Consider the following 24,719-nt stretch of genomic DNA (forward strand, 5'->3'; position numbering starts at 1 on the left):
TGCATTATTTCCCTGCTTGTAATTTGGCTCTTACTCAACATTGCAGATTTTAACTTGCAGGGTGCTGCAGGCAAATGAAGCACCCACCCAAAACAGGCAGAAGCCTAATGAATTTATGCAAATTAGGGTCTTTTAATGTCAATTGTAACTGGGGCCTGAGTGAGTGTTTTCTAGTCAGGCTGAAGCAGATCCACACACAGAAGAGGCCCTTCAAGGTATGTGTGAAATTTTCCTTTGTGGGGCCAAGAACTGGTATTTCTCCCAATTGGCAATTCCTCATGTATCATCCTAAACAGTGAGGATTGGCAGCCGTGGAACTGTACTGTAGCAAGGGTCAGCATTGTTGAAAGCTCAAGGGAGAACATTACAAAGCATAAAGGCACAATATTGTGGCAAAGTAAGGGGGTTTTTGCTTTGCACCTGGCTCATCTTGTACATGATCTGAGAATGGTTGATTCAATACTGTTGCTAAAAATGAAGAAAATGATTCATTCCCTCACAATGGCATTCAATATCATCTCTCAACACCAACATAAAAATATTTTTACAGGTTTAGAATATTATTGATAAGTATGACATGAAGATTTTGATCAAGCAAAATGTTTAAAACAAATGTCTAGACAAAATATTTGCTACCTTAAGCGTAGGACTTTTCAAATACATTTAATTTTAGACCAAAAGATTGAATTCTGCAAGTAAAATGTAACAGTGAATTACTGTATATGTAATATTTAATTAGTTATATGAAATAAATTGCATTAACACTAAGTAAATACTTTTGTGACCAAGTAATTATTTTGTACATGAGAATTGCAGGTTAAGCCTCTGATTTCAAATAGCTTAATGTAAAAGAATGGCCTGCGGCAAACTATTATTTTCAACACTGTCTTTTAGGAACATAGGAACAGGAGGAGGCCATTCAGCCCCTTGAACCTGCTCTGCCATTCAATTGGATCATGGTTCATTAGTGAATCAACTCTATTTACTTGCCTTTTCTCCACGTGCCTTCAGACCTTTACCCATGAAAAATCCAACGATTTCAGCCTTGAAAATTTTGATTGACCCATTGACCCAACATCCACAACCTTTTGGAAGAATTCCAGTACTCTGGGTAGGATTTTTTAGATGGCAGGGTTTCCCGCCCACCATCTGAAGAATTGGTGAGTCACCCTGCATCACATCCTGCTGATCACAGCGGCCGCACAGCCGTTTAACGCTTTTATTTTACAAATTTGAATTTTACAATTCAGGAGCCTGAATTGGCTGAAGATGGGACTTCCGCTCCTAATTCAGGAGGAAGTCCAGCCTCTGAGAGCTGCCAGCCCATCTGTAGTCCCAGCTGTGCCAGTGATAGCAATGGCCAGGACTGGGACTACAAACAGTCCCCAGATTCTAAGCCCAAGACTAAAGGAGGGATCTCACGATGGGGAGGGAATGTGAGGCCTGGGGGGGAAGGGTGTGGAGATTGGGGTGGGTCTTGATGAAGAGGCCAAGTGGACAGTGCACCCACAGGGCCAAGACATTGGGGTGGGGGAAGTGTGCCCAATGTAGAAAGGTCACCAAGGGAATTTTACAGGTTTTTATAGCCTTTTCTGTCCTTTGTGTGAAAAGTACTTCCTGATTTTATTTTAAAAAAGCTAGTTATAATTTTACGGTTATGCCCTGTGTTTCTGGACTTCCCTGCTAGAGGAAATAGCTTCTCTCTACCCTATAAAATCCCTTTAGCAGATCAACCCTCAACCTACTAAGGTTATACAAACTATCCTCAAAATGTAACCATTCAAGTGGTATCATTTTGGTGAATCTATGTTGTAGTCTTTGCAAGATCAAAAGATCCTTGCTGGGATATGCAATCAACATATTCGATGTTCGTATTTAAATTACAGGTATCCAGTAATTTTGCAAACGTGCATGTGACTGCATCATCTGGCTTTTCTCATTGTCAAGTTTTCAATTGAGTTGTCCTTTTCATACATTATTGAGAAATGACAGCAAATCTACCACAATTTCACCTTAGAATCCTCAAACATGCAAGATAGTTTGGAGGCTAGGAATCCATCTTTCATTAGCTTATTGTTACTGTGAAGAAGGGGAGAATATACAGTTCTGATACAGCATTTAAAAAATTGCAGTCATTTAAAGAGCAACATTATTTTTCAGCAGGAGCGCAGAAGCAGCAGCTGCCTCAGTTTAACATCTAAGCAGTCCCTCAATCATGCATTGGAGTGTCAGCCTTGATCTTTATCCTCAAGTTCTGGAGTAGGCATTGAACCCACATTTCAGAAGCCAAAGTGCTACCAGCGCTCATGGCTGACAGTCTTTTCTAAAGCACCTATTATATTCAAAACCACTCTCTCAACTTATTGTGCCTGCTAGTCTTTGAGGACACTTGATTTAATGGGACCAGACACCGACACCTCATAATCATAGCGTGTTTGATCTGATTTTTAAAAAGTTTATTTCTTCATGGGATGTTGGCACCCCTGGCTAGACCTGCATTTATTGCCTATCCCTAATTGCCCTTGAGAAGGTGGTGGTGAGTTGCGTTCCTGAACCACTGCAGAACATGCAGTGTACCCAGAAGGAAAAAACGGTAAAAACTGGGAAATAAGGATACTGGCCCGAACTGGTCTTGTATACCTTAAAATGGAACACCAGTAAAACCTGGCAAATAAGAGTACTGGTCCGAATTGTTTTTTCCTTCTGTTAGGGAGGGACATCCAGGATTTTGACCCAAAATATAGCTGGAAGCATCAATTTAGTCCAGGCAGGAGAGACTGTCTCCACACATTTGTTTAAAATGGCAGATCAATGAAAAGAGCATATTAATGCATCTGCTACACATTGCAGGATGTTTCTTACTATCTGCAGAACACCCTGCAAAGTGACAGGTTGGGAGATTGCTGCAGCAAAAAGGCACACTGTAGAGCTTCTAAAGACAGTGGTACCCTCCATAGTGGTTAATAGCTAATACAACTGCAATTGATCTATTGATGTTTTGAACAGGACATTTGACATTTACAAGGGATTCAGAAATCTAAATGGGATTGCTTAGCCTGTGATATTACTGACCCATGGCCCTCAGGAACTGTTCCCAGCACCAGAGGCTTGCAAGGACTGAGCACAGACATTATTATCTCTTTAGAAAGTGGAAATGATCCTGCTTTTTAAATGCTCCTTCCAATTCTCTATAACAACATCTACCAACCATTTTTTATCAATCAGTATTCAACCTTTCAATTCATATTCTTTCCCTCACCATCACTCAATTAGCACTGTTGCAAACCTCGTACTCACAACTCACACACACTGACAGCTATTCAACCATGGCAGTAACATGATCAAAATATATTGCAGAACACTCACTGACATACTTTCCTCTTCCTTGCAGGAGAAGGTGCCGCATAACAGGAGACAGCAGGAAAGAACTGGAAATGGACACGTGTCTATTTTAAACCCCCATGAAGCAGACAATGATAGCTCTCATGGGAAGGGCATTGCTGAGGCTTTGGCCACTAGTGGGTGGGGCTGGAACCATTAATGACAAGGGTTTCGACGTAGTTAATCTTCCTTCTCTCATTCCACTTTTCCCTCATCCCAGAACCTCTTCTGACTGAGAATCTGCGAATGGTACAAGCATGCTCTTCTTACTTTCTGCTTTTCCCTCATCACAACTGAACCCTTGTCCCTTTTTAATTTCAGATATGCAAAAACTGGAACCATTCCAGTCAGAGGAGGAAGAGGAAGAAGACAATGAAGATGAAGAGACATGTCACATGACCTTATACTCAGACCCACCAGTTCAGAGATACATATTTTGGAGGCTAGGATGAAGGAGGGATTTGCATATAATGAGACAGCGTACATTACTGTGCTGGAAACAGAGCAGAGGAGCAGGGGAAAAGGACACACAGCTAGCAGCTCACCAGAGGATGTGATTGAACACTATTTTTGATACAACGGATGCGTCCGGAATTTGGAAGTCCTGCCCTGAACATGGTACCGACCATTTTCATGGGGTCAGTAATAGGGCCAGGTTGGGGTTTGCACATGTGCATTTCACAGAAGCAGTTGCTCATATAAATCAGTAGCTGCCTCCACTCGAATCGGATTTTGACATCACAGGTGTCTGGAACGTGACGTGCGCATAGTAGACCTGGCGGGAGCAGGTCTGAACTTTGTTCATTTCTTTGGAGGAGTGCAGGTACCCAGTAGAATTTGCTTTAAACTTGTCTTAACTGCCCCAGGATTAGCAAAAGCTCAATTCAAACTGTTTTCTTTCAACCCAAGGGTGTAGGAGGGTGAGTCTGCTGGACTTGTAGAGTGTTTTTTTTTTGCCTCTACTGGCTTATGCACCCAGGTGCCAGGAAGAACTTTGTGCTTGAGAAGGGCACATTTGCGCTTCGTGCGAAGGAAAATACAAGATGGGCATGGCACCCTCACACATTGATGTTGTAGAAGCCTGTCAACATGAGCAGCTGAAGGCCAGAGAGAAAGCAGAAGGCCAGGAGGAAGAGGCGGCGCCATGAGCACCAGGAAGGAGGAGGAAAAGAAGCAGGACAACCAGGTACTACTCTGTGGGAAGGGTGTACAGCCCTAGGACATCAAACCTCAATATGATGGCAAACCATTGCCAAAGGCAATTGAGGCTAAGACATGAGGTGGTGACAGATATATGTTGCATGGTCCAGCAACAACTCGAGCTGCACTCTATTGACCTCAACACCCTGCCATTGAAGGTAACCATTGCTCTCAATTTTTATGCCTCAGGCTCCTTCCAGGGCTCAACAGGAGATCTGTCTGGTATATCCCAGTCAGCAGCACACAGCTGCATTAAGGGCGTATCTAATGCCCTGCTTGCTCATGTGAGGGAATCACATTAGTTTCCCTGTAGATTTGGCACCTCAGGCACAAAGAGCCATGTCCTTTGCCCGATTAGCAGGATTCCCTCGAGGGCTGGGTGTTATTGATTGCAACCATGTTGCCATAAAGGATCCAACTCTTAATTTGGACATTTTTGTCAACCAAAAGTCCTTCCACTCACTCAATGTACAGGTGGTTTGTGACCACAAGAAGCTCTTTATTCAAGTGTATGCAAGGTTCCCTGGTAGCTTCCACAATCCCTTCAAACTAAGGAGTTTCCAACACCCTCAGCTATTTCAGCCATCCTCACAGATCTGTGGTTGGTTTCTAGGAGACAAGGGCTAACCCTTAAGAACTGGGGTAATGACCCCCTTTGAAACCCCTCAAACTGAGGCAGAGTGCAACAACAACAGCAAGCATGTCATCACAAGGAGCACAATCAAGCAAGCCATTGACATTTCAAAAATGGACTTCAGGTGCCTCAGTCACTCAGGTGGAGCCCTGCAGTATAACCCAGCAAGGGCATTAAGAATAATAGTGGTATGCTGCATGCTGCGCAACATTGCACAGTGGAGGGGCCTAGAAATCGACAATGACAACAACGCGGGCAGAGCTCCAACCTCTGAAGAGGAGGAGGAGATGATGGGGAAGAGAAAACTCCTGTCCACTCTGACAGAGGAGTATGAGGAGGCTGCCAGTGGCAGAGCAGCTGGAAGGAATGGCCATGTAGCCATGGCTGACTCTGTGCAAAATCAATTCACATAAGTCCTCCCATCTCACACTGCATTCTCTGCAGTGGTTCAAGAAGGCGGCTTCCAAGTAAAGAACCTTTTACACTGACGCCACAATTACTCAGGGGAATGCACATCCCCCACAAGGTGCAGAATCAACAATGAGTTTGATTCAGTTACATTAAAATGAAACCTTCACCATCTTAACCATGTGCCTCAATGTATTAGAAATACAAATGGTAAGAAGTCCTTCAAAACCTGCCCCTCTCACATAAACGCTAATGCCTTTAAATGAGGCACCATTCGTCACCTTGGCCATAATCAAACTATGCCCACAATGCTGAGAGTGACGTAACTTAAGATTTTATACCCTCCACATGTTTAAAGGACTGTATCTGCCAGCAAACATGCAAATAAGGCATATTGCGCAGGCTGAGCCCACGCCGGAAACGATACTGGCAAACCCAGCTCTGTAGACCCTGCAAAGTCGTCCTTACTAACATCTAGGGAGCTTGTGCCAAAATTGGAAGAGCTGCCCCAGTGGGGGGCTTCAATGTCCATCATCAAGAGTGGCTCAATAGCACAACTGCTGGCCAAGCCCGAAAGGATACAGCTGCTAGACTGGATCTGCAGCAGGTGGTGCGGAAACAAACAAAAGGGAAAAAATACTTGGCCTCATCTTCAGCAATTTACCTGTTGCAGAAGCATCTGTCCATGATAGTATTGGTAGGAATGACCACTGCATAGTCCTTCATCGTGCAGAGATGAAGTCCTGTCTGCACATTGAGGATACCCTCCGTCATGTTGTGTGGCACTATCACCATGCTAAATGGGATAGATTCTGAACATATCTAGCAATTCAAAACTGGGCTTGCATGAGGCTCTGTGGGCCATCAGCAGCAGCAGAATTGTATACAACTACAATCTGTAACCTTGTGGCACAGCATGATTGATTGATTGATGATTGCACAATGCTCAGTACCATCAGCAACTCCTCAGATACTGAAGCAGTCCATGTCCAAATGTAGCAAGACCTGGACAATATCCAGGCTTGGGCTAAGTGGCAAGTAACATTCGAGCCACAAAAGTGCCGGGCATTGATCATCTCCAACAAGGGAGGATCTACCATCGCCCTTGACATTCAATGGCTTTACTATCGCTGCATCCCCAATTATCAACATCCTGGGGGTTACCATTGACCAGAAACTGAACTGGACTAGCCATATAAATACTGTGGCTACAAGAGCAAGGTCAGAAGCTAGGAATCCTGTGGCGAGCAACTCACCTCCTGACTCCTTAAAGCCTGTTCACCATCTACAAGGCACAAGTCGGGAGTGTGATGGAATACTCTCCACCTGCCTGGATGAGCGCAGCTCCAACAACACTCAAGAAGCTTGACGCCATCCAGCCCGCTTGATTGGCACCCCTTCTACAAACATTCACTCCCTCCAACACCGGCAAACAGTGTCAGCAGTGTGTACCATTTACAAGATGTACTGCAGGAACTCACCAAGGCTGCTTAGACAGCACCTTCCAAACATACAACCCATCAAGAAGGGCAAGGGCAGCAGACACATGGCAATACCACCACCTGGAAGTTCCCCTCCAAGCCGCTCACCACCCTGACTTGGAACTATATCACCGTTCCTTCACTGTAGCTGGGTCAAAATCCTGGAACACCCTCCCTAACAGCACTGAGGATGTACCTACATCACAGGGTCTGTAGCGGTTCAAGAAAGCAGCTCACCACCACCTTCTCAATGGCAATTAGGCACAGGCAATAAATGCTGGCCTAGCCAGTGATGCCCACATCCCATAAATTAATTTAAAAAAAACAATACTACCATTACCATCAAGCTGGGGAATCAACACATGGTTCAATGAAGAGTGCAGGAGGGCATGCCAGGAGCAGCAGCAGGCATACCTAAAAATGAGGTGTCAACCTGGTGAAGCTACAACACAGGACTATTTGCATGCCAAACAGCAAAAGCAGCATGTGACAGACAGAGCTAATCGATCCCACAACCAATGGACCAGATCTAAGCTCTGCAGACCTACCATATCTAGTCGTGAATGGTGCTGGACAGTTAAACAACTAACTGGAGGAGGGGCTCCACAAATATCCCCAACCTCAATGATGGGGGAGCCCAGCACATACAAACATACAAATTAGGAGCAGGAATAGGTCACTCGGCTCCTCGATCCTGCTCCGTCATTCAATAAGTTCATGGCTGATCTGAATGTAAACTCAACCCCACATTCTTGCTTACCCCCTATAACCTTTCACCCTCTCAGTGCAAAAGACAAGACTGAAGCATTTGCAACAATCTGCAGCTAGAAGAGCTGAGTGGATGATTCATCTTGGTCTCCTCCTGGGGTCCGCAGCATCACAGATGCCGGTGTTCAGCAAATTCAATTCACTCCATGCAAAGGCTATGAATTCCAGCAATAGTACTAAAGACGTGCTCCAGAACTAGCTGTGCCCTTTGCCAAGCTATTTCAGTACAGCTACAACACCAGCACCCACCCAGCAACTTGGAAAACTGCCCAGGTATGTCCTGTCTACAAAAAGCAGGACAAATCCAACCTGGCCAATTATCACCCCATTAGTCTGCCGTCAATCATCAGCAAGGTGATGGAAGGGGTCGTCAACAATACTATCAAGTGGCACTTGTGCAGCAATAACCTGCTGACTGATACTCAGTGCAGGTTCCACCAGGGCTACTCATCTCCTGACCTCATTACAACCTTGATCCAAACATGGACAAAAGAACTGTACTCCCGAGGTGCGGTGAGAATGATTGTCCTTGACCGAGTGCAGCATCAAGGAACCCTAGCAAAACTGGAGTCAATGGGGATCAGGGGGAAAGCGCTCCACTGGTTGGGGTCGCAGATAGCACAAAGGGAAATGGTTGTGGTTGTTGGGGGTCAATCATCATAGTCCCAGGACATCACTGCAGGAGTTCTTCATAGTAGTGTCCTAGGTCCAACCATCTTCAGCTGCTTCATCAATGACCTTACCTCCATCATAAGGTCAGAAGTGGGAATGTTCGCTGATGATTGCACAATGTTCAGCACCATTTGTCACTCCTCAGATATTGAAGCAGTCTGTGCCCATATGCAGCAAGACCTGGACGACATTCAGGCTTGGGCTGATAAGTGGCAAGTAACATTCATGCCACACAAGTGCCAGGCAATGACCATCTCCAACAAGAGAGAATCCAACAATCTCTCCTTGACATTCAATGGCATTACCTTTAATAAATCACCCACTGTCAACTTTCTGCGGGGTTACCATTGAACTGGACCAGTCATTTAAATACTGTGGCTACAAGACCAGGTCAGAGGCTGGGAATTCTGCAGAGAGTAACTCACCTCCTGACTCCCCAAAGCCTGCCCACCATCAAGCTCAACATTGTCCAGGACAAATCAGCCCTCCGGATTGGCACCCCATCCACTCCCTTCAACATCCACACCCTCCACCACCTGTCAACACCACATGGCAGTAGTGTGTACCAAGATGCAATTCAGTTTAAATCCAGGCCTGCTTGGTTATTGCAGGTGGTTTGCACCAGCTAGCATGGTACAGGACTGCCCTCCTCTTCTGGACCTCTTCCACCAAAACTTGAAGGCCCTGATCAGAAAAACATGGAGCAGTTGGACCCATCCCTTCCCCTGCATCTCCTTTGTGTAATATTCTATCAATAAAAATGTAAGGCGAAAATGGTGGTAAGCCTTTCAAATTACAATGCTTTCATTCATTGGTGTGTGCTTACATGCACTAACCATTTTCATCATTCTATCAGTGATTACCGTTAAGGTGTGATGGAGAAAATGGCTCTGTGCAGATGCTTGGTGCCATGTTCTTTGTGGTTGTGACTCCAAGGTGGCATATTATGCTCCACAACCAGTCACATCACTCCTGGTTTACTGCCTGTTAGTCACACTGTTATGCCATGACAGTGTGCAGATGTGAGGGACCTGGTCAAGGCTCAACTATGTGTGATGGATGGGTGGCAAGAGGGAAAGTGGATGGAATGATGAACGATGCCATGGTCATTCTCCATCCACTGAGTCTTGGCAGTTAACTACATGACTGCAGAATATCTGTACCAAGTAGTGGTGGCAATATGATGCCATTTCCATGTCTGTGTCTTGTGGATCCACTGCTTGGTTTAGGTGCTTCAATACAGTACACTGTGGATAGGCAGCAACGAAGACATTTTTTCCTAGTGAAAGCCCATGATGGGCCATCCAATCTAGGGTCAGCTAACACTTGGACAACATAGAAAGTTACCACTCAACTGACAAATCAATGAAGTCTCCTCCGAGGGTCAGGGACTCCACCATGGATGACCAAACTTTCTGAGGGCCTGCTTTTCATCTGTGCCCAAGTTGCCCAAATCATGCCAGGCCTTCCCCCTCGCTACTTCCAGGGGTCACCCACCCTGACTCCTAATATAGCCCACCCCAGCCTCCCCACCGCCAGACCGAAAATCTGACATTCGGTCAGACATTTAGAGTTTTGTGCTGCTCACGGAGTTTTGACTGCCTAATTATCTGGATTGTCTTTTCCATAGAACCATAGAAAAGTTACAGCACTGAAGGAGGCCATTCGGTCCATCTTGTCCATGCCAGCCCGAAGACACCCAGGTGCCCTTTCTAATCCCACCTTCCTGCACCTGGCCCATAGCCCTGCAGCTCACAGCACTTTAGGTGCAGATCCAGGTACTTTTTAAAAGAGTTTAAAGTTTCTGCCTCTACCACCAACTTGGGCAGCGAATTCCATTCACCCATTACCCTCTGCGTAAAAAAGTTCTTCATGTCCTCCCTACACCTTCTGCCACTTATCTTGAATCTATATACATCTAACATAGATTCTAGAACTTCCTGGTTCTAGAATTCTCCATCAAGGGAAACAATTTTATCCTGTCCACTCTATCTATTCCCCTCATAATTTTGTACACCTCAATCAAGTCACCTCTCAGCCTTCTTTGTTCTAAGGAAAATAACTCCAACCTATCCAACCTCTCCTCGTAGCTACTCTTTTCTAACCCTGTCAACATTCTTGTAAACCTCCTCTGCACTCTCTCCAGTGCTATTACGTCCTTCCTGTAATGTGACCAGAACTGCACACAATACTCCAGTTGTGGCCTCACCAGTGTTTTATACAATTCCAACATTATATCCTTACTTTTATATTCTATACCTCTGCCAATGAAGGAGAGCATTCCATATGCCTTCTTTACAACCTTGTCTACTTGAACTGCAGCCTTCAGGGACCTTGTACTTGTATGCTCAGATCTCTCACTTCATCTACCCCTCTTAGTATATTCCCATTTATTTTGTATTCCCTGTAACTCTTTGACCTCCCTAAATGTATGACCTCACACTTCTCTATGTTAAAATCCATCTGCCACTTTACCGCCCACTCCACCAACCCATCTATATCGTTTTGGAGATTATGGTTATCCTCTACACGATCCACTACTTGGCCAATCTTTGTGTCATCTGCAAATTTCCCAATCGTGCCCCCCACATTCACGTCCAAATCGTTAATATATAACACAAACAGCAAGCGTCCCTACACAGAGCCCTGTGGAATACCACTTGAGACAACTTTCCATTTGCAAGGGCATCCATCGACCATTACCCTTTGTTTCCTGTTACAAAGCCAACCTTTTATCCAGTTTGCCACATTACCCTGAATCCCATGGGCTTTTACTTTCCTAACCAATTTGCCATGTGGGACTTTGTCAAATGCCTTGCTAAAATCCATGTACACAACATCTACTGCACTACCTTCATCAACCCTTCTTGTCATTTCCTCAAAGAATTCAATCAAATTTGTGAGGCAAGACCTTCCTTTAACAAATCCATGCTGACCATCCCTGACTAGTCCATGCCTTTCCACATGACAGTTAATCCTATCTCTCAGGATTGATTCTACTAATTTGCTCACCACTGATGTAAGACTAACTAGCCTATAATTGTTTGGCATTCTTTTTGATCCCTTTTTAAACAATGGAACTACGTTTGCATTTCTCCAGTCCTCCGGTACCTCCCCTGTAACTTGTGAAGATTGGAAAATCATCCTCAGAGCATCTGCTAACTCCTCCCTGACTTCCTTCAGCAGCCTCAGAAACAATCCATCTGGCCCTGGTGACTTATCAACTTTCAAGGATTTCAACCCTTCGAGTACTTCCTCTCTCTTTATTACTATCCCATCCAATATCTCGCAGTGTTCCTCCTGAACTACTATATCTACATCCTCCCTTTCCTTTGTAAACACGGAGACAAAATATTCATTCAAAACCCTTCCTACAGCCTCTGCATCTACACACAAGTTTCCATCTTCATCTCTGATAGGTCCCACTTTTTCCTTAACTAATCTTTTAGCATTAATGTATTGGTAAAACATCTTTGGGTTATCTTTAACTTTACTTGCTAACCTTTTTTCATGCCCTCTCTTTGAATTCCTTATTTCCTTTTTTACTTCGTCCCTGCACTTCCTATATTCGTCTAGGCTGTCTGCAGTGCTTAGTTCTTTGTGCCTATCATACGCTATCTTTTTCTGTTTGATCTTCCCCTGTATTCCTCTAGACAACCAGGGAGGTCTAGATTTGGCAGTACCACTCTTATTTTTGTAGGGGACAAAAATAGGGGTTCCTTTTCCATCTTCCTTTGCTTGCATGAGGTCAGAGAGTGTGTCATCTGCTATTCCTACCAGTTGCAGCATTTGGTCGGTGGTTACAGTGTTGACCTGTTGTACCATTGTGGGAGCTGAAGGTGAGGCTAATCAGACTGCTGGTTGCTCTCTTTTACATCCTCCACTGGAAGCGTTGTAGTTACTCCCTGGGTGGTTGGCTGGTCTAACCAGTGAAGGTTTCCCAACACCTGTAGTGAGAATGGACAAACCTGCTCCACAAAACGAGAAGACACTTCAGAGCTGAAGTCCCAGTCAGGATCTCTTTTTTTTGTTTGAGTACTCAGGAACTTGCAGTTCTGTATGATTAATGACGTTGGTTGTCTTGATATCTTTTTGTCGTTTTTAGAAGATCCAGGGCTACACAGGCATCTCTGCTCAAGGGAGAAAAAGTCTGCTTACGGATGACTTACATCAGCTCGAAGATTTGTTTGCTGCCATACCTTCGTTGTTCCAGAATCATGCCTATGACTGGAAGTCAGGTTCCTCCGGGCCCATAGAGTGGTGTGTCTGTTGTTCAATGCTGGAGGTCTTTCATCCACGGATCTTTGTCCGACAGGACTGTTATGCTGGCTCCTATATCTAATTTAAAATTTGTCAAATGGCCATTGACTGAAATGTCCACATTCCAAAATGAAAAACCAAAGTTATTGATCTCACCCAAGAAGCATGGCTGTGTGTCTTCCAGGCTTGCAGTCTCAACCTCGCCTTCTGTGCGTTTCAGAGCGTTTGTCTTGTACAGTTTGTCATAGTGTCCAATTCTGTTGCACTGAAAGCATTGGGCTGAAATTGCAGGACAAACATCTTGCCTGGGCACTTTGCTCCACAGAGTTGGTGTGATCACTCTGCTGGCCAGTTCAGGTATTACTTTCTCTGGCCTGGAATTTCCCCATGTCTTTGCTCAACTAGGTGAACTGTGGGATGGCCTCTGCACCACAGTTTATTTCTTCCCTATAAAAATGGTTCTGTGTTGCTCAGAGTTCTGACTGCCTAACTATCTGGATTGCCTTGTCCAGGGTTCCTTATCCATCTTCCTTTGCTTGCATAAGGTCAGAGAGTGCGTTGTCCGCTATTCCTACCACTATTCTTTCTCTGATGAGTTCAGATTTTAAGTCGTCGTATTCACAACCTTCTGCCATCCTGTACAGGTAATTGATGAATGAATCAACAGGCTCTCCTGGCTGCTGGACTTGCTTGTTAAATTTAACTCTTTTGAGTATTATTGCTTCTTAGATTAAAATAAATGTTGAAAGATTTTAGTACTTCTTCAAATTTAGCAGATGATTTGTTGATTCCCTACCTTGCAATAACGTCATGTAGGGCCGATTACGGACCAGAAAGGGGATTTACGCACGGAAGCACAGGGCATAGCTGAGGTATTAGATGAATACTTTGCATCTGTCTTTACCAAGGAACAAGATGCTACTCAGGCTATGGACACTAAAAGGGTTTAAAATTAATAAGGAGAGGGTATTTAGTAGGCTGTCTATGCTTATAGCTAAGAAGACACCAGGACCAGACGAGATGCATCCAAAGATATGGAGGGAAGTGAGAGTGGAAATTGCAGAGACATTAGCCATCGTTTTTCAGTCTTCCTTAGACTCAGGGGTGGTGCCAGGGGACTGGTGAGTTGCAAACATTATGCCCTTGTTCAAAAAAGGGTGTAAAGTTAAGCCCAGCAACTACAGGCCAGTAAGTTTAACTTTGGTGGTGGGGAAACTCCTAGAAACATAGGGAATTTTCCATACCCACCGGCATTGGGCAGGTTTAGAGACGTGAGCAGACAATATGGCGAGAAAGCCAAAAATTGGTTTTACAATGTCGACTGCTTTGCCTGCCGATACATCAGCACATCATTATAAGGCCAACCCACCGGACTCTTCCTCCCCACTGGATCATCCGCCCACATCAGTGTGTTTCACAACAGCACGTAAGTGATGTGCACCTGGCGGGCTGCACTTCACTCGGGACTCCAAGGTTTGTTTGCCTTCCTTGCTTCGGTCAGCACTAGCAGTCATCAGTGCCAGGCTTCACAGACAGCAGCACATCATTTTTAGGGGGCTCACGGTTGGTCTCTACCTACCTGATCAGCCATATGTGTGTGGTTTTTCAATGGTCGCAGAGCAAGGTCTTGCTTGGGGAAGGGGGAGAAGAGGCTTCAAGCAAGGGAAGAGGCTTCAGGGCGAGAGCTGTACTGGGGAAGGAGGGTATCCCAGGGTATATGTGGGGGGCACATGTTGATCTGTGCAAGTGGCCTCAGGGTGGTGAGGGCTGAGAAGGCAGTCTCCAGAGGAGATGAGGCCAGATGGACATGTGAGGGTATGTGTGTAAGAATGGGTGGTGATGTGCCTTGAGCTGGCAGTGAGTGAGATGTCAATGAATGTGTGATGGGCTTAAGCGTGTGAGCTTGGAGTGATGAGATGGTTGCCATACCCTGGCTGCACGAATGAGATCATTCATCCCCTTTCTGCATTGGATGGCCAACCCATTCTGTGCAGCATTGGCACTGACCACCACTGCCACACTGGATTGGTGAAGCCGCTGCCCATCCTGCGGCAAGAGTGGGGTTAGAGGACATTATGGCGGGCCTCCATGGCATTCAAATGGCATTCTAGTGATGTGTCATTAAACCTGGGCGCTGCAGTCTTTTTGCCTTTTGTGGACATCTTCTCTGCAGTCGTCATGGGCTGGAAGCACTGAAATGTGTGTGCACGGCTGGACTTTAAATATGGCGCCCAGCATGATGAGGCGGCAAGGTGACTGCTTGGCGGGCAAATGAAAGCCTGCCCGCCGTGGAAACGACATGTTTCCTGAGAATGTATAGGTAATACAGTGGGTTTGGGACAATATGGTGTGAAAACCCGCCATCGCGACCGGTGGGTAAAATGTCGTTTTACCCGCCCACTATCGCACTTAGTGCAAATCTGGGACGATTCCGCCCATAATCTGGGACAAAATTAATAGTCACATGGACAAATACGGGTTCATTAAGGAAAGCCAGCATGGATTTCCTAAAGGAAAATAGTATTTAACTCATTTCCTGGAGTTTTTTGAAACGGGTAACAGAAAGGGTTGATGAGGACAATGCTGTTGATGTGTTGTACATGGACTTTCAAAAGGCATTTGGTACAGTGCCACACACCAGATTTGTGAGCAAAGTTATAGCTCATGGAATAAAAGGGATAGTAACAACATGGATATGAAATCAGGCAAGTTACAGGAAACAGAGTAGTGGTTAATGGATGTTTTTCCGGCTGGAGGTGGATTTGTAGTGGAGTTTCCCCCGAAGTCAGTGTTAGGACCCTTACTTTTTCTGACATATATTAATGACCTAGACTTTAGTGTACAGGGCACAATTTCTGAGTTTGTGGATGATGCGAAACTTGGAAGTATTGTGAACTGTGAGGAGGACGGTGTAGAACTTCAAAAGAATATAGACAATTTGGTAGAATGAGCGGACTGGTGGCAGATGAAGTTCAATGTCGAGAAATGTGAAGAGGTTCATTTTGGCAGGAAGAATGCGGAGAGACAATATAAAATAAAGGGCACAACTCTAAAGAGGGTGCAGGAGCAGAGGGATCTGGGTGTATTTGTGCTTAAGTCATTGAAGGTGGCAGGACAGGTTGAGAGGGCTGTTAACAAAGCACACAGTATCCTCGGTTTTATTAATAGGGGCATAGAGTCCAAGAGCAAGGAGATTATGTTGAACTGGTATGAAACATCAGTTCAGCCTCAGCTGGAGTACTGCTTCCAGTTCTGGCACCACACTTTAGACAGGATGTGAGGGCATTTGAGATAGTGCAGAAAAGATTCACAAGAATGATTCCACGGTTGATGAACTTCAGTTACAAAGATAGATTGGAGAAGTTGGGACATTTTTCCTTGGAGAAAAGAAAGCTGACAGATTTGATAGAGGTATTCAAAATCATGAGGGGTCTGGACACAGTAGATAGGGGGAAACTGTTCCCACTCCAGAAAGGATTGAGAATGAGAGACCACAGATTTAAGTAACTGGCAAAAGAAGCAAAAGCGATATGAATGATTAAGGCCTGAAATGCACTGCCTGAGAGTGTGAAGGAGGCAGGTTCAAACAAAGCATTCAAAAGGAAATTAGACAGTCAGCTGAAAAGGAAGAATGTGCAGTGTTATGGGGAGAAGGCTGGAGAATGGCTCTAAGGGAATTTCTCGTTCAGAGAGCCGGTGCATACACAATGGGCTGAATGGCCTCCTGTGTATAACATTTCTGTGGGTCCTTCCAGCACAGCCTACATAGCACACCCTTTTGAAAAGAGCACACATGCGGGTGTCCCCTGCGTGTGCAGGAAGTCATTGAACAGAAGCTATCCTGATGTCACACAGCCCTATTAGCTGAAGTGACGCCCATTGCTCTAATCTGGACCAAGCAAGTCTATACAATGCATTTGTACATTACTCACCAAAGATTATGGCCTGAATTTTTTGGTCGTCAGGTGTGCGCAATCAGCAGGCCCAGGAGCAGCTGGGAAACAGACCCCCGACTGCGATCAGCCCCCAACCGCGATTTCACACTGGCTGGCCAATTAATAGCCAGCCAGCATGAAACGCGCGCTGAAAAGCTCAGTGCTGCCAGGGTGGGGGCAGGAAGAGGGCAGGTGACAATGTCATCGCGGGTGCGGGTGAGTGCTGCGAGAGAGCTCCCTGAAGGCAGACAGCTGCCTCAGGGAGCTGCAGACCTGCAAATAATGAAATAAAGCTCTAAAAAGCTGCAAAAAAATCTCCATGCATCATAATCAAGCATGTGAAAGCACACGTCATAAAAATGCTGTGCCCAGATATTTCTTTTTATTTTATTTCCTAACAGAGATTTAATCCTGCCCTTGGATGAGGTCTCATGAAAAACATAAAGTCCACCTGACCGATTTGTCTATCTGCCAACAGTAAGGTTGGACGGGCCATGAAAAATCGCAGACAATTGTGCCATTAATGGGCTTAATTGCCCACTTAATTGTTAGCAGACACGCTTCTGACTTTTGTGCGCGCCCGCCGAGTGAAATATCGCGTGATGACATCGGGATGCTCGCCCGACGTCATCTCGCATAATTTTACGCCTGATCGTGTTGGGCTAGCGCCCACCCACAGAACATAAAATTCTGCCCTATGTGTTCTGCTGGAAGAGGGCCCCACCACTCATGTTATTTAGAAGGACAGGCATCTAAAATGGAGGTAAAGTGAATTTGAAGGACTTCTGCTATCGCACACTGTATGGAAGTACTGGGGAGTGTTTCTTGATTGGGCAGAGTGTGTTACTGCATCCTCACCATGAGGCCAGAGGATTTGATAGCCTGTCCACACAAAGGCACCAGCAGGGGGCCTGCAGTTGTAATGCCTCTTCTTAGAGTGGTCCTTCATGGCCTCCTAGCCCTCTGTGGAACCTACGGCGTGTCTCCTTCTGCTCATCTCCATCACTAAAGACTCCAGTTCCCCATCCATGATCATGGAGGTCTCTCATTGCCCTGGTGTACCAGTTTCCTTGTTTAGAATTGCAGCAATAGTAGTTAACAGCCTCCTTTAATTTGGTACAGCCTTCCTTTCAGAGGGATAGTCTATTTTAAAGAACAAGAGGCTGGCTGCATCACATGGTCTCAGCACAACGCTGCTTGGCTACCTGCTGACACAGAGGCGGCCACCAGTTGAGGAGTTGCTCAGCTCAACTGTACTATCAGGTAAGTGAGATGGCAGCAAGAAATCCACACGCTTCCTACCCCCAATGGAACCAATGGGAGCAGGCTATAAATTCTAACCCCTGAAGCTGAAAACCAAGGCAAATCAATTTTTAACCACATCTTTATTCACTTTATCAAACCGACATAGTTTTAAAAATCTTAATTAAAAATATATTTAGTTTTTGCTGCTCCGGGCGAAATAGTCCCATTATATTGTCTTTCTTAACTGACTGAGATAGATATGTTCAAACATAAGCAGAGAGAGACATGGGACAGAAAAGGGGATTGTCAGTATCAACATGGCTTGGACTATTTTAACTCTTTGGCTTTTTTTTACATCTCACCTGAAAAATGAGTGTAAAGAGGCAGCTGACAGACTATCATCAGTGAAAGATCAGGCTGATCAAGTGGAGGCAGCTCTCCAGCAGGAAGTTGAGTGGCAGGCGGAGGTTTCAGTGGAGTCTCAGGGGACGGGAGCCTTGAGCAGCCGAGACCAGGATTTCACTTGTGGAGCTCGGAGGAACACTCCTGTTCCTTCTGATCCAATGAAGGAAAAGGCAACACTTACCCTACTGTAGCCTGTTCAGCCTTGGAAGTGGCCTTGACTGAGCAGAGGGGCCATGATGAATATTCCCAGCAGACCAAAGAAAGGTTCAGACACACAAGAAAAGAAGGTATCAGAGAGAGATACATATGCGGGAACTTCAGCCACAATGATAGATTCAGAACCACAGATATCCACAGAAATAGTGAAGAACCAAGCAAGAGAAATATGAGATAGAAAAAGATACACAGGAGAATCAGAAATATACACATGGATATGTATGTAGAGAGAGAATAAAGAGACCCATGGGCACCTCCAAGAATAGTGATGAGTTTTGGTTATTTAGGGTCAGAAATGAACTTGGCATACAAGTGGAGCACACGCGAGAGGACGTACTCACAAAAGAAATGAAAATAAAAGAATTTTGCTTCAGAACCTCAAGAATCAGTTCCAAATATAATTAGGTTGCCCATCCCCTGGCAATATTACAAGGGATGATACAAGTCTTTAACTTTTCTAGAGTGAAAATATGAGGGTTTATGCTTCTGATTCACAGGCTGAGAGCTATTGATCTTGGCAGGACAATTTGGGGGAATAAACACTTGGAAGTCTCACTCTTCCCAACGTGCAGAGGCACAATTAATGGGCAAGTTAACCCAGGCTGCTCTTGCATACCACCTAGTGGACAGTAACATGTCAGAATTGGAAGTGTGTTGGGGTCACACCTTTTCAGTGTGTTATGTTGGGAATAAACAGACGAAAGAAACAAAAATATCTGAAACAATATTTTTAAGTGCAACTATTAAAGCTGTATTTAAAGTCGGTATAATTTATTGGAGGGATCCTTACATGAAAGTTTTGTTTATTGGAAGGAAACTTGTACTGGCCTGTCTGGTTGTATTGATCAGACCCCCAAGTGCTACACCAAGCAGCCTTTTCCCTAATTTTGCTGACTACACATAGAAAAATACTGTGCTTTTAACAAGAGGGAAATGTAAAATTCTAAAATTCAGAATCTTACTTTTTATTGGGATGATTAGCTGAGGGATAACGGGAAGAATCTTCATGCCACCATGTTCCAGCATGTCATGTATCCCCTGCCGTGCAAAGAAGTCATATGGGTGCGTAGTATCACAGAGACCATCAAAGAACAGAGGCAGATAATGGTGGTAGTCTAATTTCTCAATCTCCACCTGAAAGAAAACAATGACCCCTTAAAGATGTGTTTTCTTGTAACTGTGAGCAGGACCAATATAATCTACAATTGTAGGAGCTGTTCCTGAATTACATCTGTTGCATGCTTGCTTTCTTATGTTTTTTAAAGTAAAGGTAATGATGAGTGGAATTTAATGCCCCTGCCCTGGGTGAGTTTGGGCAGGGTGGGGGGTGCGGGTGGAGGGCTGTATGATCAAACGAGGGAATAAGGAGTGGAGATCCTGCTGCCCTCCCACTGCCTCTGATCAAGTCCGGGTGGGAAAGCTTGCAGGCAGCACCAGCCCAGAGGCCAACTGAGTGGCCACTTAAGGGCCTCATCCTGCCGCCGGAGGTATTCAACCAACGCAGGGGAAGGGGGCTCATTATCTGGGGAGGTTGTCCAGCAAACCCTTTGGAGTTTTCCAGTGTCCTATCAAGAGGTCCCTCATTCACGGTCACTCTGAGCCTGATTGACAGGCCTGGAATTGGGAAGGGGAGCTTTGCAGGTCACCTCCCCTGCCCTTGCTTCTGGTCCTCCACCACACCCCTCGCCAGTGACCCCCCTCCCTGCAATCCCCATCCTGCCAACACCCACCTATCTCCAGGGATCCATTATTGATCTCTGGTGAAGGCCCCACTGGAGTACTGGCAGTGGCCACTGCTCCCAGTGGCGCTGCTAATACCTGAGAGTTGCTGACATCTGATCGGGCAGCAGCTCTTGGGAGTGGAATTTCTTGAGGGCTCAATCGGAAGGGAGGTCCAAAGCTGCTCAGGTAAGCACCTCATTGGAATAGAATGGCTTCAAGCCTCCCAGAGAAAAGTGACATGGGACGCCCATCAGTTCTCCAACCGGTGGCCAAGACACCTGTCACCCACCTTAAAACCCAGCCGATGTTATAGTAATGCCCTTTCAATAGAAGTTTGTACCCCTTCACCTTTAGCAAAATTACTCAATGGATCTATTTACTATTGACAAGATGTCACATAGTGACTTAACAAAGTGTCGATGCTGAATTTTTCTGGACCAGCATTTAAAGCACAAAATATTAGTATGAAATGGAACATTAGAACAGGAGTAGGCCATTCAGCCCCTCAAGCTTCTTCCGCCATTCAATTAGATCATGCTTCATCTATGCCTCAATTCCATATAGTCACCTTTGATCCATATTCCTTGACACCCTTGAAATCTGTCAATCTCAGTGTCGAAAATTCGGCTATTCTTTGTGTGGAAAATGTGCTCCCTGATCCCTGAATGACTTAATCCAAAAATCAGGATTTGCTGCTTTGTTCTGATTCATCCACAAAAGGAAATAGTTTATTTTTCTACTCTATTGAATCCCTTAATAATTTTAAACACCTGAATTAGATCATCCCTCAATCTTCTATACTATAGGGGATACAAGTCAAGTTTATGTAACCTGTCCTCAATTTAATCTCTTAAACCATAGTATAATTTTGGTGAATCTCCCTCTAAGGCCAGTATATTCTTGTTGAGGTGCTGCACCCAACTTTGAACACAGCATCCTCTGATTTGCCGTTGGCATAAAGGACACTGCTCAATTAGCCTTTGTGATTATGTTTTGTACCTGTGCACTAGCCTTAGGTGATTTATATACCTCAACTTTCAAATTCCTTTGCTCTTGCACAATTCCTAATCTTTCACCATTAAGAGAAATATTCTACTTTGTCTTTTGTGAATTCAGTGTGGATGACCTCCCACTTTCCCACATTGAACTCCATCTGTCACAGCTTTGTTCATTCATTTAATCTGCCTTTAATGCATCCACATGCCTCCTTGCCATTCTCTTTCTCTTAATATATTTATAAAAACTTTTAATATTACCGTTGATGTCTCTTGCAAGATTTTTATATTCCTTTTTATGCCTTATTTTCCTTTGCATGACTTTGTTGCTATCCCAATCTGTTGTCCTTGTATTTGTCTTTTAGCTTGATACTGTCTCTTATCTCATTTGTTGACCATAGTTGTTTAACTGTACAAGTGAAACTGTGCCTTTTAGGAGTATGTACTATTTCGGTATTGTACTAAATACTTCATTCAATACATCCCAATATTGGCCTGAAGGTTTATCCATTAACAGCTCTGCTCAGTTTCCTGTGGTCAATTTATGTTCCATTCCTTCTAAGCTTGACTTAATTAAATTTAAAATCTTGGTTTGTGACTCTGGCTTCTTTTGCTCAAATCTGCTATCAAATTTAATCATATTATAATCATAGTCAGATTGTTAACTAATTCTGGTTCATTACTCATCACTAAATCTAGTAGTGTCTTATGGGTGCAAATTTGATGTGCATAGTTGCACCATCTTTCACAATGCCAGCAGCTTTCTGCATGATGCATGTGCTGTTCTTTGAGAATAGAAGTACATGCACGTGCATCCCATATGTGCATCAGTAGATGTTAGTTTGGTACTAGTGTTATGACACAGCAGTTGGTAAAGGCTGAGTTATTCAAATCCCAGAGGGAAACTTGAACAACTGTCATAACCTATATTTTCAATAAGCATGTTTGAGATGCAGCTTTGAATTCATGAATAAGACCACCAAGCCTCAAGAGGGTTTTTATATAAAACTAAATTAAACTTTCATTAATTTAACAACAAATTAAACACATACACATGCCTACAAATTACTACCATAATATTTTTTAAACAAATCCCCAAATTAATCACTCCCAGGTATATCTTCACCAAGGCAACAATGACCCATAGGGCAGAGTTTTCCCATCGGGGGGGAAAGTTCAGGAGAAGGCACGCAGAGGCATGCCTCCAATTGGCGCCCCCGATTGGGGGCACCCCGCCATTTTACGTGGGCGGGGCAATTAAGGCCCACCCAGTGTGACATCCGCAAGGAAGCGCTGTACGCTCCCTGTGCGGGTGGGGGGATTCCCTGAGGTGAGAGAGCGTTCTTTCGCGAAAGAGCGCACTCATCTCCCTGAGGCTAAGTGCTGCCTCAGGGAAATCGGCTCCACAATAAAAAAATCTTAAAAACAGAAAAAAAAATTCCCTGACATGTCCCCTCATGTGACACTGTCACATGAGTTGAGACATGTCCATCACTTTTAAATACACTTTTATTAAGTTTTTAAAAACCTACACAAAACCTCATCCCACCCGTGGATGAGGTTTCATGCTTTTTCCATGCTCCCGGCCTGCCCACCAACCTTAAGGTTGGACAGGCTGGTCCACTAATCACTTTAATTATTTTGTCAATGGCCTCAATAGTCCATTGACAAGTTGGTGGGCGCACAGCTGATTTGGCTGAGCCCCCACTGCCCTGAAAATTGAAATGAGGCGGGGTGACGTCAGGAGTTCCGCCCGATGTCATCCCGTGTCATTTTACGGGTCAGCGAGCGGGCCCAGTCCCTCGCTTGCCAACCGGGAAATCCTGGCCATAGACTTTAAAAAGGCACCAGGCAAAGCACATTTGATCTTATGAATTCAAAATGAGGTTCCTTGCAATTTGGTTCCTTTGCAGACACAGTTGTAGGCTTACAGGCTGGTTAGATCTTAAATGCCTTTGCCTTACACACACACAAACTCCTTTCGGTTTTTACCTTGCTTTTCCTTTGAATGTAAATTTTCCGTTATATCACAAGGCTTTTAATGTTACATCTCCTCACAATAATCCTTTCATTCCACCAATTTGGTGTATCCCAGCTAGGTGCAAGATTTTACACCCACTCTTGAATGCTTTATTCAACAAATGTAAATGTACACTTTACCTTTTATTATCCTTAGATTTATCTAATTAATCTATATAGTAAAACTACTATACATCAAAGCACCCAGACAAGCTGGCTTTAATCCACTTAAGAAACACACACATACAAACACATAAGGCAGAATTTTCCCGTTGGCGTGCGGGGGCAGGAGCAGGCCCCGCACGCACGCACATAAAATGATGCGCAGTGATGTTGGGCGAGCGTCCCGACATCACCGCGTGCCATCGCAATATTCCGTTGGGCGAGCGCACGATGCTGTCGAATGCCTGTCCACCATTAATTAACGGGCCACTTAAGGCCCTTGATGTGTCGATCAACCGTGATTTTTCAGCACCCATGCAATCTTCAGGTCAACGCACGGGTGCAACGGGCAGGCGAGTAGGACATATTTGTATAAACCTCATCCACGGGCAGGGTAAGAGGGCTCAGTGGGGTCGCGAGTGTGCTCTGTCAAATATTGATGTTTCAAAGTTTCTTATACTTGCCTGTGTGATCGGCAATACTTCAAAACGCATACCAGCTGCTTGGTCTGATCTCACACCCTTCAGGTCAGTAATCTGCAGAGAGGAATCTGTTTTTGGGCCTGCATGTTTCAGGAAGCCTTCCCTTAGCCTGGGAATGGGAGCTGAACTCTCAACTGAAGGCACCTCCTTTGAGGAGGATGGGAGGGCTAAAAGGGGGAGGAGGCCAGGAATGCACAGGCTGCCTCCAGGGGACCCACCTTTGGGAGGTCAGGCACAGGCACTAGGGCTGAGGGGTCAAGAGGTAGTCCAAGGCGGAAGGGGCCGCAGAAGACACCACTATCCTGCTGCCAGGGTATACAGGTGGCGAAGCAGCTACCTCAAAATGTCTGAGGTGCAGTGCCGAAGGAGGCTCCATCTCTCAAGAGAGACAGTCAACTATATCTGTCAGATGATTGGGCCTGAGATCTCCGCTAACTATGTGGGTGGACACCCCATGCCAGTGGCTCTAAAGGTCACTGCTGCCCTCAACTTCTATGCCTCTGGCTCCTTCCAGGGGTCAGTGGGTGATCTTTGCGGAGTCTCCCAATCAGCTGTCTACACTTGTGTCAAGCAGGTTACAGAAGCTCTGTTCTGGCATGTATTGATCTTCATCCTCTATCGTTGGGACCAGGCAAGCCAGACACAGCGAGCCAGAGGCTTTGTGGCCATTGCTGGCTTCCCCCGCATCCAGGGTGCAATAGACTGCACACATGTGGCCATCAAGGCACCAGCAA

The 24,719-nt window shown here is 45.1% G+C and overlaps 1 protein-coding gene across 2 annotated transcripts in view; it reads right to left on the reverse strand.

The window, feature by feature from the left end:
- LOC144689551 (parkin coregulated gene protein homolog) overlaps positions 1-24,719 on the reverse strand; it is a 523,903-nt gene that overhangs the window by 131,232 nt on the left and 367,952 nt on the right. For both annotated transcript variants that reach the window (XM_078556725.1, XM_078556724.1), the window contains one exon: positions 19,568-19,739. In XM_078556725.1, the coding sequence (XP_078412851.1) occupies positions 19,568-19,739 (172 nt within the window). The remainder of the gene's footprint in view (positions 1-19,567; positions 19,740-24,719) is intronic.

Source organism: Cetorhinus maximus, chromosome 14 (genome assembly GCF_964194155.1).
Source record: "Cetorhinus maximus chromosome 14, sCetMax3.hap1.1, whole genome shotgun sequence".
NCBI lineage: Eukaryota > Metazoa > Chordata > Chondrichthyes > Lamniformes > Cetorhinidae > Cetorhinus > Cetorhinus maximus.